Source organism: Bufo gargarizans, chromosome 10, assembly GCF_014858855.1.
Source record: "Bufo gargarizans isolate SCDJY-AF-19 chromosome 10, ASM1485885v1, whole genome shotgun sequence".
Lineage (NCBI taxonomy): Eukaryota > Metazoa > Chordata > Amphibia > Anura > Bufonidae > Bufo > Bufo gargarizans.
Window position 1 is genome coordinate 871,677 of NC_058089.1, and position 15,859 is coordinate 887,535.

Genomic DNA, 15,859 nt, shown 5'->3' on the forward strand with positions numbered 1-15,859 from the left:
CATTGTAACAAACCCACCTACTTGTGAGCCGGCCTAGGCCATCAGCACTGTCCTCCTCACAACGGGCGGTTGACAATGTATCAGAGTCTGTCTCTTGCACTGATACATTGTAACAAACCCACCTACTTGTGAGCCGGCCAAGGCCATCAGCACTGTCCTCCTCACAGCGGGCGGTTGACAATGTATCAGAGTCTGTCTCTTGCACTGATACATTGTAACAAACCCACCTACCTGTGAGCCGGCCTAGGCCATCAGCACTGTCCTCCTCACAACGGGCGGTTGACAATGTATCAGAGTCTGTCTCTTGCACTGATACATTGTAACAAACCCACCTACCTGTGAGCCGGCCTAGGCCATCAGCACTGTCCTCCTCACAACGGGCGGTTGACAATGTATCAGAGTCTGTCTCTTGCACTGATACATTGTAACAAACCCACCTACCTGTGAGCAGGCCTAGGCCATCAGCACTGTCCTCCTCACAGCGGGCGGTTGACAATGTATCAGAGTCTGTCTCTTGCACTGATACATTGTAACAAACCCACCTACCTGTGAGCCGGCCTAGGCCATCAGCACTGTCCTCCTCACAGCGGGCTGTTGACAATGTATCAGAGTCTGTCTCTTGCACTGATACATTGTAACAAACCCACCTACCTGTGAGCAGGCCTAGGCCATCAGCACTGTCCTCCTCACAGCGGGCTGTTTACAATGCATCAGAGTCTGTCTCTTGCACTGATACATTGTAACAAACCCACCTACCTGTGAGCAGGCCTAGGCCATCAGCACTGTCCTCCTCACAGCGGGCTGTTTACAATGCATCAGAGTCTGTCTCTTGCACTGATACATTGTAACAAACCCACCTACTTGTGAGCCGGCCAATGCCATCAGCACTGTCCTCCTCACAGCGGGCTGTTGACAATGTATCAGAGTCTGTCTCTTGCACTGATACATTGTAACAAACCCACCTACCTGTGAGCCGGCCTAGGCCATCAGCACTGTCCTCCTCACAGCGGGCTGTTGACAATGTATCAGAGTCTGTCTCTTGCACTGATACATTGTAACAAACCCACCTACCTGTGAGCAGGCCTAGGCCATCAGCACTGTCCTCCTCACAGCGGGCGGTTGCCAATGTATCAGAGTCTGTCTCTTGCACTGATACATTGTAACAAACCCACCTACCTGTGAGCAGGCCCAGGCCATCAGCACTGTCCTCCTCACAGCGGGCGGTTGCCAATGTATCAGAGTCTGTCTCTTGCACTGATACATTGTAACAAACCCACCTACCTGTGAGCAGGCCTAGGCCATCAGCACTGTCCTCCTCACAGCGGGCTGTTGCCAATGTATCAGAGTCTGTCTCTTGCACTGATACATTGTAACAAACCCACCTACCTGTGAGCCGGCCTAGGCCATCAGCACTGTCCTCCTCACAGCGGGCGGTTGACAATGTATCAGAGTCTGTCTCTTGCACTGATACATTGTAACAAACCCACCTACCTGTGAGCCGGCCTAGGCCATCAGCACTGTCCTCCTCACAACGGGCGGTTGACAATGTATCAGTCTGTCTCTTGCACTGATACATTGTAACAAACCCACCTACCTGTGAGCAGGCCTAGGCCATCAGCACTGTCCTCCTCACAGCGGGCTGTTGACAATGTATCAGAGTCTGTCTCTTGCACTGATACATTGTAACAAACCCACCTACCTGTGAGCAGGCCTAGGCCATCAGCACTGTCCTCCTCACAGCGGGCTGTTGCCAATGTATCAGAGTCTGTCTCTTGCACTGATACATTGTAACAAACCCACCTACCTGTGAGCCGGCCTAGGCCATCAGCACTGTCCTCCTCACAGCGGGCGGTTGACAATGTATCAGTCTGTCTCTTGCACTGATACATTGTAACAAACTGGAAGGAGGTTTGTGTGCGCTTACAGAGGGTTTGTTAGACTGGATACAATTGTAGCAAACCCTCAGCAGTGAGAAGAATTCTCCCTGGAAAGGTTTTGGATGTGAATAAGTATTTTACCGTTCACTAACAGCAAGCAGAGATCCTGGAAATGTGAGGAATTGAAGTCGGACATCTGATGGCCATGTATGTGTGTGAGCGGAGGACACATGGGACCCCCAGCCTCAGTGCCCCCTCCTGGAGCGTTTTTGTGCCTGATGTCTTTAGTTTGCGGCCCTCGCCCCGGAGTCCGCGCCCCCAGCATCCGAGCATAAAGCCGACCATCACCCATGCTCCTGTACTACCACCCCCATCTGATCTGCCGCTCCCAGTCCTCCACTATAGAATGTGAGCTTTCGCCAGGGAGGAGGCCTTTTACTCTGGGCCCCCTCGTCCGGAATATCTGCTAATCTGGCACTGCAATTCTACATGTACCTTGAGGGATTGTCCCAGGGTGGGGGTCTAACTGCAGGGACCCCCTCGGAGCGCCAGTGTCGATGCTTTGCTGCTGCATTTAAACGGGGGACACAGGATCCCTGGATAACGGATATCCGCACCGCCCCTTTAAGGCTCGGATCACTCTTCTGTGGGAGAGCTACAGGAAGGAGGGACACGTCTGGGCCGCTGCTTATGGCGGTCTGCGGCCTCGTACGGTGGGGGCCGGCGGATTAGGTTAGTCACATCCCTTAGGGCTCGCCGTCCACGTGTTTGCTATTGTTCTATGTTTAGCCGCTGACTCACGTTCGCTATACTTAGCTCTGCTGATAACAGATCGCGCTTTATGGGCACCTAATATCTGACATTCCTCGGCTTCCTGGAAACGTAAAAACCGCGGTGAAATCACCCGCAGCCTCTGCTGACTCCGTGTCTCCTGGACGGGGTCACATATATAGACTGTTTGTTACAATGTATCATTAAAGGAGAAATGCATCGCATTGATACATTGTCAGGACTGGATGTAATTGTAACAAACCCTCAGCTGTGAGAAGTATTGCAAGTTTCCAAAAAAGGTGAAAACCTGTATGCAGACGAGAATGTTTCCATTCAATGACTGTGATGGCAAGCAGAGTTACTGAAACTGGGTAGAAATTAAAGTACAAAGTCTTTTTTTAAAATTGTCGAACTTTCCAGTATTGAAGGCTTCTTGGTTATGTATCGGGACCCCCTTTAGCTCATCGGAGGTCTGCTCCATCTGTAAAGCAGGGACCCCCGGGCGGGACCCCCGGGCAGCTGCCATGTTGGGATGGACTCTGTCCGGCCAGGTCTGCGCCACTGCCTGTTTCTGGCGCGCTCAGTCCTGCAGGAAGTTGCTTCGCCCAGACAACCCCTCTAATGTGACATGGCGCCGTCCGCAGCGGCGCTCGTGAAAGCTTTATTTCTGAGGTGCCCCCAGCTTGTATGTGGCCGCCCCCCACCTGTGTGCTCGGGAGTCACCTGGGACCCAGGTGTCACCAGTACCGCTGTGGAAGAGGGTGGCACCCAGCTTTAGTCCTGCACTGCAGATGACCCCCAGTAATACCGCCACCCATCGCCCACTCATGTAATGTTGTGGAGTCTGGGAAAGCTGGGTGACACGTCAGTATGGCCGCAGGGTTATCCTTCCCCGAGTCCTGCATTCTAGATTTCCCCACTCGTGGATCTTGGACTTGCCGTTCAGGAAGCTGGGAAAGCAGGAGACAATGGCCGCAGCTCCCGCATGCATTGCCGCGCTCGATGGGCAGTGACAGTCGGGAAAGCTGGGCCTCAGCCGCGGGCAGCCTTCTTACAGCATAGTCCATGCTGAGCCTTCACGGGATTCAGAGCTAATTCAGACATGGCCGTTACGGTGGGGCACCTGTATCCTGCTCCCCTGTTTTTGGACAGAAAATGAGAGCTTTCAATTAATTATTCGTACTTTTGCCGAGAATTTATTAGAACTCGCACAGCCGATGATGAATGAATAAGAGTCCGTTATAGCTCACTAAGAGTCCGTTATAGCTCACTAAGAGTCCGTTATAGCTCACTAAGGGTCCGTTATAGCTCACTAAGAGTCCGTTATAGCTCACTAAGAGTCCGTTATAGCTCACTAAGAGTCCGTTATAGCTCACTAAGGGTCCGTTATAGCTCACTAAGGGTCCGTTATAGCTCACTAAGGGTCCGTTATAGCTCACTAAGGGTCCGTTATAGCTCACTAAGAGTCCGTTATAGCTCACTAAGGGTCCGTTATAGCTCACTAAGAGTCCGTTATAGCTCACTAAGAGTCCGTTATAGCTCACTAAGGGTCCGTTATAGCTCACTAAGAGTCCGTTATAGCTCACTAAGAGTCCGTTATAGCTCACTAAGGGTCCGTTATAGCTCACTAAGAGTCCGTTATAGCTCACTAAGGGTCCGTTATAGCTCACTAAGGGTCCGTTATAGCTCATTAAGGGTCCGTTATAGCTCACTAAGGGTCCGTTATAGCTCACTAAGAGTCCGTTATAGCTCACTAAGGGTCCGTTATAGCTCACTAAGAGGTCCGTTATAGCTCACTAAGGGTCCGTTATAGCTCACTAAGGGTCCGTTATAGCTCACTAAGAGTCCGTTATAGCTCACTAAGAGTCCGTTATAGCTCACTAAGGGTCCGTTATAGCTCACTAAGGGTCCGTTATAGCTCACTAAGAGTCCGTTATAGCTCACTAAGGGTCCGTTATAGCTCACTAAGGGTCCGTTATAGCTCACTAAGGGTCCGTTATAGCTCACTAAGGGTCCGTTATAGCTCACTAAGGGTCCGTTATAGCTCACTAAGGGTCCGTTATAGCTCACTAAGGGTCCGTTATAGCTCACTAAGAGTCCGTTATAGCTCACTAAGAGTCCGTTATAGCTCACTAAGGGTCCGTTATAGCTCACTAAGGGTCCGTTATAGCTCACTAAGGGTCCGTTATAGCTCACTAAGGGTCCGTTATAGCTCACTAAGGGTCCGTTATAGCTCACTAAGGGTCCGTTATAGCTCACTAAGGGTCCGTTATAGCTCACTAAGGGTCCGTTATAGCTCACTAAGGGTCCGTTATAGCTCACTAAGGGTCCGTTATAGCTCACTAAGGGTCCGTTATAGCTCACTAAGGGTCCGTTATAGCTCACTAAGGGTCCGTTATATCTCACTAAGGGTCCGTTATATCTCACTAAGGGTCCGTTATAGCTCACTAAGGGTCCGTTATAGCTCACTGACAGGTCCGTTATAGCTCACTGACAGGTCCGTTATAGCTCACTGACAGGTCCGTTATAGCTCACTGACAGGTCCGTTATAGCTCACTGACAGGTCCGTTATAGCTCACTGACAGGTCCGTTATAGCTCACTGACAGGTCCGTTATAGCTCACTGACAGGTCCGTTATAGCTCACTGACAGGTCCGTTATAGCTCACTGACAGGTCCGTTATAGCTCACTGACAGGTCCGTTATAGCTCACTGACAGGTCCGTTATAGCTCACTAAGAGGTCCGGGGCCCCGCAGTGTTGGTCCTGTCCGCGGTCACGGGCCCTGGGGCCCCGCAGTGTTGGTCCTGTCCGCTGCCGTTGTCCCTGTCATCCATCTTCTCGTCTCTTCTCTTTCAGGACTGCTCCAGCTTGGAGGAATATCACATCGCGGCGCAGCTTCTGCCTCTGGCCACCGCCTTCTGTAGGGTGAGTGTCGTTCCCCCCATTGTGAGCGCTGATACTCCGAATACTCCATGAATACCCGGTGAGTGCGGGTCCGTTACTCTGAGGTCGTCCACACCCGCTGCAGTTGGAACAAATTCAATGTTCCCACTTGCTGTATATACGTCTTCCGGCAGCGCGCGCTCTGGAACCGCCGATTCTTCCCGATGGGATCACGCGCTGTGGTGTACACTGTGGTAAATGTGTCGCGCTGCCGGAAGCCCCGCCCCAATAATATTGGTGGCGGTCACAATCTAGACTCCCTGCTTTTCACTTCTTGTACCTAGAACCTCCATGGCTCCTGTGTGGGGGGCTCGATCCTGGGACACGGCTCTTCCAGGCGGAAAGGGTTAATTCCAGGCCTTCTGTTTATTGCCGATATTTTCTTTTTATTGGTTTATTTGTTGTCATCGTAACAGGAAATGTTCGTCACCGGCGGACTCATCCACTTGTGTACTGCACGGGGGGGGGGGGGTGAAGGTCACGGGATTAGAGGGGGGGTGGGGGGGGGGTAATTACACGACGGTTTATATTTAGTCCTGATTCACACAGTGATTTACCTCGGGGGCTGCAGCGTCGCCGTCTTCCTGTTGTTCATACTGTAAGAATTCCCGTAAATAACGAGGGAAATAGCTTTCTAATTAATCTGCTCTTATTAACGGTCACGAGGGAAGGCGGCGAAACGCTCCCTTAAAGGGGCAGAGAACGCGACGACTGTCCTCTCTCCAGTATCTGAGTGCAGCTCTGGAGTATAATACAAGATGTAACTCAGGATCAGTACAGGATAAGTAATGTATGTACACAGTGACTGCACCAGCAGAATAGTGAGTGCAGCTCTGGAGTATAATACAGGATGTAACTCAGGATCAGTACAGGATAAGTAATGTATGTACACAGTGACTGCACCAGCAGAATAGTGAGTGCAGCTCTGGAGTATAATACAGGATGTAACTCAGGATCAGTACAGGATAAGTAATGTATGTACACAGTGACTGCACCAGCAGAATAGTGAGTGCAGCTCTGGGGTATAATACAGGATGTAACTCAGGATCAGTACAGGATAAGTAATGTATGTGCACAGTGACTGCACCAGCAGAATAGTGAGTGCAGCTCTGGAGTATAATACAGGATGTAACTCAGGATCAGTACAGGATAAGTAATGTATGTACACAGTGACTGCACCAGCAGAATAGTGAGTGCAGCTCTGGAGTATAATACAGGATGTAACTGAGGATCAGTACAGGATAAGTAATGTATGTACACAGTGACCGCACCAGCAGAATAGTGAGTGCAGCTCTGGAGTATAATACAGGCTGTAACTCAGGATCAGTACAGGATAAGTAATGTATGTACACAGTGACTGCACCAGCAGAATAGTGAGTGCAGCTCTGGAGTATAATACAGGATGTAACTCAGGATCAGTACAGGATAAGTAATGTATGTACACAGTGACTGCACCAGCAGAATAGTGAGTGCAGCTCTGGAGTATAATACAGGATGTAACTCAGGATCAGTACAGGATAAGTAATGTATGTACACAGTGACTGCACCAGCAGAATAGTGAGTGCAGCTCTGGAGTATAATACAGGATGTAACTCAGGATCAGTACAGGATAAGTAATGTATGTACTCAGTGACTGCACCAGCAGAATAGTGAGTGCAGCTCTGGAGTATAATACAGGATGTAACTCAGGATCAGTACAGGATAAGTAATGTATGTACACAGTGACTGCACCTGCAGAATAGTGAGTGCAGCTCTGGAGTATAATACAGGATAACTAATGTATGTACACAGTGACTGCACCAGCAGAATAGTGAGTGCAGCTCTGCGGTATAATACAGGATGTAACTCAGGATCAGCACAGGATAAGTAATGTATGTACACAGTGACTGCACCAGCAGAATAGTGAGTGCAGCTCTGGAGTATAATACAGGATGTAACTCAGGATCAGTACAGGATAAGTAATGTATGTACACAGTGACTGCACCAGCAGAATAGTGAGTGCAGCTCTGGAGTATAATACAGGATGTAACTCAGGATCAGTACAGGATAAGTAATGTATGTACACAGTGACTGCACCAGCAGAATAGTGAGTGCAGCTCTGGAGTATAACACAGGATGTAACTAACTGATTTTCCTAGTCTACGACGTAAAGTCATAGTTTTATTAAGACACGGAGGCTTCATATTGCTTTCTCTTCCTTTACTGATCACCATAGCAGCAAGGAGAAACAAAAAACAAATGCAAATGGTCACCATAGTAACCCATACGTCCCACCCCTACAGCCCCAATATAAGGCTGCGTCCAAGGTGGTACTTCCTCTTTCTCTGCAAACCAGTCCATAATAACCGATGAACGAACAACTCCGGAACACTCAAAGAACGATCCGCGCCAAAGAGACCCACGGAATCCAAGCAGGAACTTTCCAGCGACAGGATCCACTTCAGGGGAAGGACTGGAAACCATCATCCAAGACTCTCAGCAAATCCAACGTGGTAGAAGCAGGAGCTGGAGGAAAACATCGTCCAGAACAGGAACATTCCAGGGCAGGAAGACTCAACCTGAAAGAACAAGAGAAGCAAACTCCGATAAAGCGAGAGCATGGCCAAGCCAAACCCATATCCAGCGGACACCAGAGGTCCAGGCCGGTGTAAAGCATACAAACAAGTATGAGCACCTAATGGCGAACAACTTAACATTCTCAATGTATAACAGTTCAAAACAGGCCTACCAACTAAAGTAGAGCTAACAGGCCAAACACTCCCCCCACACTACCAGAGCCCAGGGGAGGGAAGGGAGGGCAATATTCGCCTCCGTGTCTTAATAAAACTATGACTTTACGTCGTAGACTAGGAAAATCAGTTAGTTTTACATCAGACACGGAGGCTTCATATTGCTAGTTCAAAGCTGGTTAACCAAGGGATCAAACAAATGAGGAGGAGGACGGAAATAATACTCACGGAAAGTGGAGGCACTCGACCAGTCCGCCAATCTCAGGATGTCCTCCAGGCGAGCTCCCGAGACCGCCAAAGAGGTAGACGCCGCACCACGCGCCGAATGAGCTGTAAACACCGAAGTGTCCACACCGGCCAGAGCCATAACCCATTTCAACCAACGGGCCAAAGTGGGGCTAGTCACCGGACCGAACGGGTGACGGATGGAGAGAAACAACTGCGGCACAACCGGAGACCTGTAAGGACGAGTCCTGGCCTCATATTCCTTTAAACAAGCTACCGGGCACAAGGCCGGGGAAGCAGGAAAGCTGGGGTACGAAACGACCCGGATGTTCGTCTTCGTGCGTCTCGAAATGTTAAAAGACACGCCCTCCGGGGTAAAGGACCTGGCGTCGTGGTCCAGAGCCCGCACATCAGAAACTCTCTTACAAGAAATTAAGCAAAAGAGAGTGAGCAACTTTGCGGAAAGCTGACGTAAGGAAAGGTCAGTATTGGTAGGCCAAGAGGACAAAAAGGTAAGCACCAGGGAAACATCCCAAGTGGAAGAAAACCTCGGCCGGGGAGGCCGAGATAGCCGCGCGCCTCGGAGGAGGCGCGAAACGGAAGGATGCTGTCCTGCCGGAACGCCGTCAAATCCTAGATGTGACGAAGAAATCGCCGAACGAAAAAGATTGATCGTTCTGTAAGCCTTACCCCATTCAAAGAGAGAGGTGAGGAATTGAAGCAACTGAGCTACAGGAGCTGAAACGGGATCCAGGTCCCGTTCCAGGCACCAGCCAGCCCAAGTTCGCCAGGCCGCCCGATAAGATTTTCGGGTGCCGGGAGCCCAAGCGTCGTCCAAGAGGCGCCTAGTTGCCTCCGAAACTCCGTCGACCGCTCCTGGAGTCCTGAGAGCCGGCAGGCCATCAAACGTAGGGATCCGTCCAGGAGCAGAGGGTGGGGAGTCCCCTGAGGGCAGCGCAGGAGAGAGGTCGGGTTCGGTAGAAGGACTGGAATGTCCACTAGAAGCTCTAGGAGAGACGGGAACCACACCTGGGAGTCCCAGAACGGGACTATCGCCACCAACTCCGCCCGATGGCGACGCACTTGGAGAAGCATCCGAGGAATCATCATGAATGGGGGAAAAGCATAGAGAAGGTCGGAGGACCAGTCCTGCAGAAACGCGTCCGCCGCCAATGCCTCCGGATCCGGGCGCCAACTGTAGAACCGAGGGAGGTGAGCGTTGAGCCGGGAGGCGAACAAGTCCACGGAAAAGGGTCCCCATCTGGATGACACCGCCGAGAAAATCGACGGGTCCAACTGCCAGTCGCTGCCGTCCGTAAGATGGCGGGAACTCCAATCCGCCCGCACGTTGTGAAGTCCCGGTAGGTACTCGGCCTGCACCATGATGTCCCTGGAGAGACAGTACGCCCAAAAGTCCTTCGCCAATCCCGCTAGAGTAGCAGACTGGGTTCCGCCCAAACGGTTGATATAGCGAACCGCTGAAATATTGTCCATCCGGAGCCGGATACATGCATTGGCCATACCGTTGGTAAAACTCTTGACGGCCAAGGAGCCGGCCAGCAACTCCAGGGCATTGATGTGCAAGTGAGTCTCGACATGCGACCAAGGACCTCCGGTGGAGACCCCGTTGCAGTGCGCTCCCCAGCCCTGGAGGCTCGCATCCGATTCGATGGTGAATTCCGGCTGGAAACCAAAAATCGCCCTGCCGTTCCAAGCCTCCAGATTGGCGATCCACCAACGGATCTCTTCTCTGGCCTCCGAATCCAATTCCACCATGTCTGCAAAGGAGGCCCCCGAGCGGAGGTGCGCAATCTTCAAGCGCTGTAGGGCCCGGTAATGCAACGGTGCCGGGAAGACCGCCTGTATGGAGGATGCCAGCAGGCCGATGATGCGGGCTAGGTGACGCAGGGACAGGTGGGCACTGGTCAACGCCCGTCGCAGTTCCTTGCGAACGGACCGTAACTTGTCCCCTGGCAGGCTGAGGGATTCTGAGATCGAGTCCACTGTGAAGCCTAGGAAGTCCAACCTCTGGGAGGGAGTGAGCCAGGACTTCTCCAAGTTGAGTAGGAAGCCGAGCGACTCTAGGAGATCCGCCGTCCATCGAAGGTGCTGCAGCAGTGTCGACCTGGATTGATGCATCAGGAGGATGTCGTCCAGGTATATTATGAGGCGTACTCCGCGACTCCTCAACCAGGCCATGACCGGACGCAGGAGTTTGGTGAAACACCACGGAGCCGACGACAAGCCGAATGGAAGGCATGTGAATCTCCAGACCTCGTCTTTCCATAGGAAGCGAAGGAGATCCCTGGAGTGGGGGGCCACCGAGACCGTAAGGTACGCGTCCTTCAGATCCAGCTTCACGAGCCAATCCCTGGGGGAGAGAAGGTCCCGAAGTAGATGGATTCCCTCCATCTTGAAGTGACGGTACCGCACGATGCTGTTTAGGGCCCGGAGATTGATGACGGGACGCATCTGACCCCCTTTTTTCTGGACCAAGAAAATGTTGCTTATTACCCCCCTTGAGTGGCCGTGAGCTCTCTCTATGGCCCTCTTGAGGAAGAGGGAAGAGAGCTCCTCGTCCACCCGGGCGGAGTCCGATCCCCTCCGAAGAGAGGACGGTGGGTGTTGCACTGAGCAAGGGGTGTCTATGAGCTCTATGGAGAAGCCTCTGACCGTCGTCAGAACCCACGGGTCTGATGTAATTAGTTCCCAAGCGTGTAAAAAATGCCGAAGCCTGCCCCCTACATAAAGTACCGAAGAATCCCCGTCCGGGGTCTGACTTACCGGATGACTTGCGGGGAGCCGTGTTTCCTCGGAAGGAACGGGAGCGCCATTGTCCCCCTCTGGATGGGAAGAACGTCTGGGGAGACCGCTGGTCTTGAAATGCAGCTCGCTGGGAGAAGGAGCCTCTGGATACACCCCTGCCTCGGGTGCTGGAGCGGCCGGACAGACGGCCCCTGTTGCTGCCGGCCCTGTGAGAGACCCGGCCCTGGAAGACTTTGCGCATAGTAGCCTGCGCCTTGTCCAGAGCGGAAAAAGTGCCGACGAAGCGGCTGAGGTCCTTTATAAAGGAGTCCCCAAAAAGCAGGCCTTCCGCCTCTTTGCCCGTCTCCGTCTGGGCAAGATTTATGAGCTTGGGGTCTATCCTAAGCAGGATGGCCTTGCGCCTTTCCACTGACAGGGATGCATTGGTTCCCCCGGCGATGCAAATCGCCCGCTGGGCCCAGCCCGTGAGCTCCTCAGGGTCAATGTGGGAACCCTCCTGTCTGGCGGACTCCGCCAATTCCATAATTTTTGCCAGTGGACCGAAAATGTCCAGGAGCTTGTCCTGGCATCCTCTAAGGGCTGAGTCTAAGCCCTTCTTGGCATTCCACCCAGACTTGGACAAAAATTGGGTCATCTTCGGATCCACAACGGGCGTGTCGCAGACCTTATGGGGAATAATGGGCCGAGGGCACTCGGCCCGCAACTTACTGCGCGCCTCCTTGGACAGAGGACGGCGGGCCCAATGCTCCAGGTAACTGCTAATTTGTGTATCGGGGAGCCACTCCGCCGATCTAGGGTGGTGGAGGGCCTCAGGATCAAACATGGGAGCCCCGGAGGAATCCAAAGGGAAATGGTCAGCAGAGGCAGAGGAGGAATCCTTAGTTAAAGGCACCGCAGGGGGAGTGGCAATAGGGTCGGACCCCAGAGGGGAGTCATCCTCCTCTGAAAAATCAGTAGCCTCTGCCGGATCCTCCGGGCCCGAACCCAGATCCGAGTCAGAGACGGCATCCGCTTGGGCTCTAGCGTGTTTCCACACCCGCGATTTATCAGCCTGGCGGGGACAAGCTCTCTTACGCGACCTCAGCGCGTCGTCTGGGGTGGTCATCAACACACCGGTCATTGTCTCCTGTCCAACAGGAGGTTCAGCAGCAAAAGAATGCTGCGCATTCTCAGGGGAAGCAAGTCTGGCCCCAGCTAGGGGGTGTGCAGACAGGGCCTGGGAGATGGTCTGGGACAAAACGGTGGACATGGAACCCATAGCCTGTAGGATCGCATCAGACACAGAGCGCTGGATGAGCTGCGCCTGTGAGTCTGAGTCAGGGAGACTAGCATTGCCAGGGAGGGGGGCGGGGGGGGACTGGGCAGAGGGGTCCATAATGGTCCAGCACAGGGAACAGGGTACCTGCAGGAAGAAGACTGTGAGGAGAGCCTGAGGAACTATGCGTACAGCGCTAGGTAACGAGGGGTTAATCACCCCAGGAGCGAGGGGAGCGGAGCGCAGCACAGGTGACCGGCAGCAGGCACGCAGGAGACCGGAGGAAGCGAGATCTCGCGGGAACGGGAACCAAGATGGCCGCCGGATCTCGCGAGATCTCGCTCCAGCCAGCCAAAAGAGCGCGAATAGTGGGGAGAAGGCCGCCGAGACCGGGCAGCAGACGCGCGCAAAGAGGGGGCGTGGCCCACCACCGAGGAGGCAGAAGATGTCGGTAAGGCCAGCGGCGACTGCAAAGCACAATGGGACCCCCAAGCAAAACTCCCGAGGGGAGAAGGGGGAGAGGGAGGAACCAAACGGAGCCCCAGAGGGGGGGGTCCCAGGGGAAAACGCAGCGCGCAATTAGGACCCGGGAATACTGAGGAAGGCAAGGTTGCCCTGACAGGGATAAGCCCCTGGGACAAGAATGCAGGATAACAAGATATCCCGCTGCACAAACACTAATCCACCTAAAGGGAGGAAAACAAACCCCAGGGGAGAAAATAACCAGGGGAATATACTCTAAAGCGAAATAAACCCTTAGGGAGAACAGAAGCAGCTAACAGATAAAATGAACATGTTACTTATCTGGTGAGCAGCAAGAAAGAGGAAGTACCACCTTGGACGCAGCCTTATATTGGGGCTGTAGGGGTGGGACGTATGGGTTACTATGGTGACCATTTGCATTTGTTTTTGTTTCTCCTTGCTGCTATGGTGATCAGTAAAGGAAGAGAAAGCAATATGAAGCCTCCGTGTCTGATGTAAAACTCAGGATCAGTACAGGATAAGTAATGTATGTACACAGTGACTGCACCAGCAGAATAGTGAGTGCAGCTCTGGAGTATAATACAGGATGTAACTCAGGATCAGTACAGGATAAGTAATGTATGTACACAGTGACTGCACCAGCAGAATAGTGAGTGCAGCTCTGGAGTATAATACAGGATGTAACTCAGGATCAGTACAGGATAAGTAATGTATGTACACAGTGACTGCACCAGCAGAATAGTGAGTGCAGCTCTGGAGTATAATACAGGATGTAACTCAGGATCAGTACAGAATAAGTAATGTATGTAGCACAGTGACTGCACCAGCAGAATAGTGAGTGCAGCTCTGGAGTATAATACAGGATGTAACTCAGGATCAGTACAGGATAAGTAATGTATGTACACAGTGACTGCACCAGCAGAATAGTGAGTGCAGCTCTGGAGTATAATACAGGATGTAACTCAGGATCAGTACAGGATAAGTAATATATGTACACAGTGACTCCACCAGCAGAATAGTGAGTGCAGCTCTGGAGTATAATACAGGATGTAACTCAGGATCAGTACAGGATAAGTAATGCATGTACACAGTGACTGCACCAGCAGAATAGTGAGTGCAGCTCTGGAGTATAATACAGGATGTAACTCAGGATCAGTACAGGATAAGTAATGTATGTACACAGTGACTGCACCAGCAGAATAGGGAGTGCAGCTCTGGAGTATAATACAGGATGTAACTCAGGATCAGTACAGGATAAGTAATGTATGTACACAGTGACTGCACCAGCAGAATAGTGAGTGCAGCTCTGGAGGATAATACAGGATAAGTAATGTACGTACACAGTGACTCCACTATGTAGATAAATTAATGTAAATTGGAAAATCCTGACTAAAGTTTTAGGGTCCAGTTTGAAGAATAGGATTCCTGGTGAAATGTCGGCGATTGAGGTCTATATCTCGGAATGAATGTATAATCCGGTAAATGAACAAGAAGGAGATTTTGTGGATAAGGGGAAGACCAGTGCGCGGCTGTGATTTGTGCGCCGCCCATAATTACCGCAGGAAAGGTTGTTGTGACACAAGCAGAATCGATGGGTCTCCTCTTGTTGACCGCGACCTCGGGGCCGAGCTGTGAACAGGGTTGATCTTCTTACTTCCAAAATTTGAAGTTATTTTTGAATTGCTGTAAATCCTCTATTTCGACCTGAATTGATCTTTGCTTTCCAGAGAGGGCGGCTCTCCCGGCGCCATCCCTTCTCGCACCGCACGGAGTCTCTGTCTGTTGGACGTAGACAATATCTTGAGAATAAGAAAAACGATTCCAGCCAGATTACTAACCAGGAACCTGCCGCTTCGTGGCCGTCCTCGCGCTTAGAGGCTCACCCCTCGCGTCCCATCTGTGTTCACTCACGTGTGATTACAAAATATCGCATCAGTATGAACAGAGTGCGAGTCAGAATGCCAACGGGCTGCGCGCGAGACAAACGCCAAAGGATGAATAAAGATGGCAGACGCCGCGTGAACCTTTAGTAATGAGACCTAAGATCTCTGCGCAGCCTTAGGGCTCCTGCACACAGCTGCCGTTTTGGTCCACATCGGATCCGCATTCATCTCAATGGGGCCACAAAGGATGGGTGTTCCGTCCGCATCCGTAAATCCATTCCACGGCCCTGCAAACAAATCGAACTGTCCCATTCTTTTCCATTTTGTGGATAAGGATAGGACATTTCTGCAGAGCACGCCATGTGCATGAGCCCTTGGTCCTAGAGGGGCAGGAGTGTGGCGCCGGTGGTGGGGCCTCCAGTGGGTGCTGTTTCCTTTGCCATGTCCTTCGGCTTTCGTTATTTGTCTTGCAGGCAGCTAGTTGACATTTTAAGGAGGACGATGTACTCTGCGTTTTCTGCATTTGCCATGCGGTAATCATGGTGAAACACATACGTATACGGGTTTCATGTGTTTATATTACGGTTTTTAAATCTGATGAAACCTCCAATGTGTTAACCCACCATAAGGCTAGGTCTACACGACGACATTTGTCGCGCGACATTTTGTTGCACCAATGTCGCGCGACAATTTTTATAATGGCAGTCTATGGTGTCGCACTGCAACATGCGACATGCTGCGACTGCGACGCGACAGTCGCAGAAAATCCATTCAAGATGGATTTTTCGGCGACTGTCGCGTCGCAGTCGCAACATGTCGCATGTTGCAGTGCGACACCATAGACTGCCATTATAAAAATTGTTGCACGACATTAGTGCAACAAAATGTTGCGCGACAACTGTTGCGCCCTATCTGTCGTGCGACTTT

The 15,859-nt window shown here is 51.8% G+C and overlaps 1 protein-coding gene across 3 annotated transcripts in view; it reads left to right on the plus strand.

Moving 5' to 3' along the window:
* Positions 1–15,859, plus strand: part of SBF2 (SET binding factor 2) — a 199,356-nt gene that overhangs the window by 139,453 nt on the left and 44,044 nt on the right. For all 3 annotated transcript variants that reach the window (XM_044269533.1, XM_044269534.1, XM_044269536.1), the window contains one exon: positions 5,505–5,573. In XM_044269533.1, the coding sequence (XP_044125468.1) occupies positions 5,505–5,573 (69 nt within the window). The remainder of the gene's footprint in view (positions 1–5,504; positions 5,574–15,859) is intronic.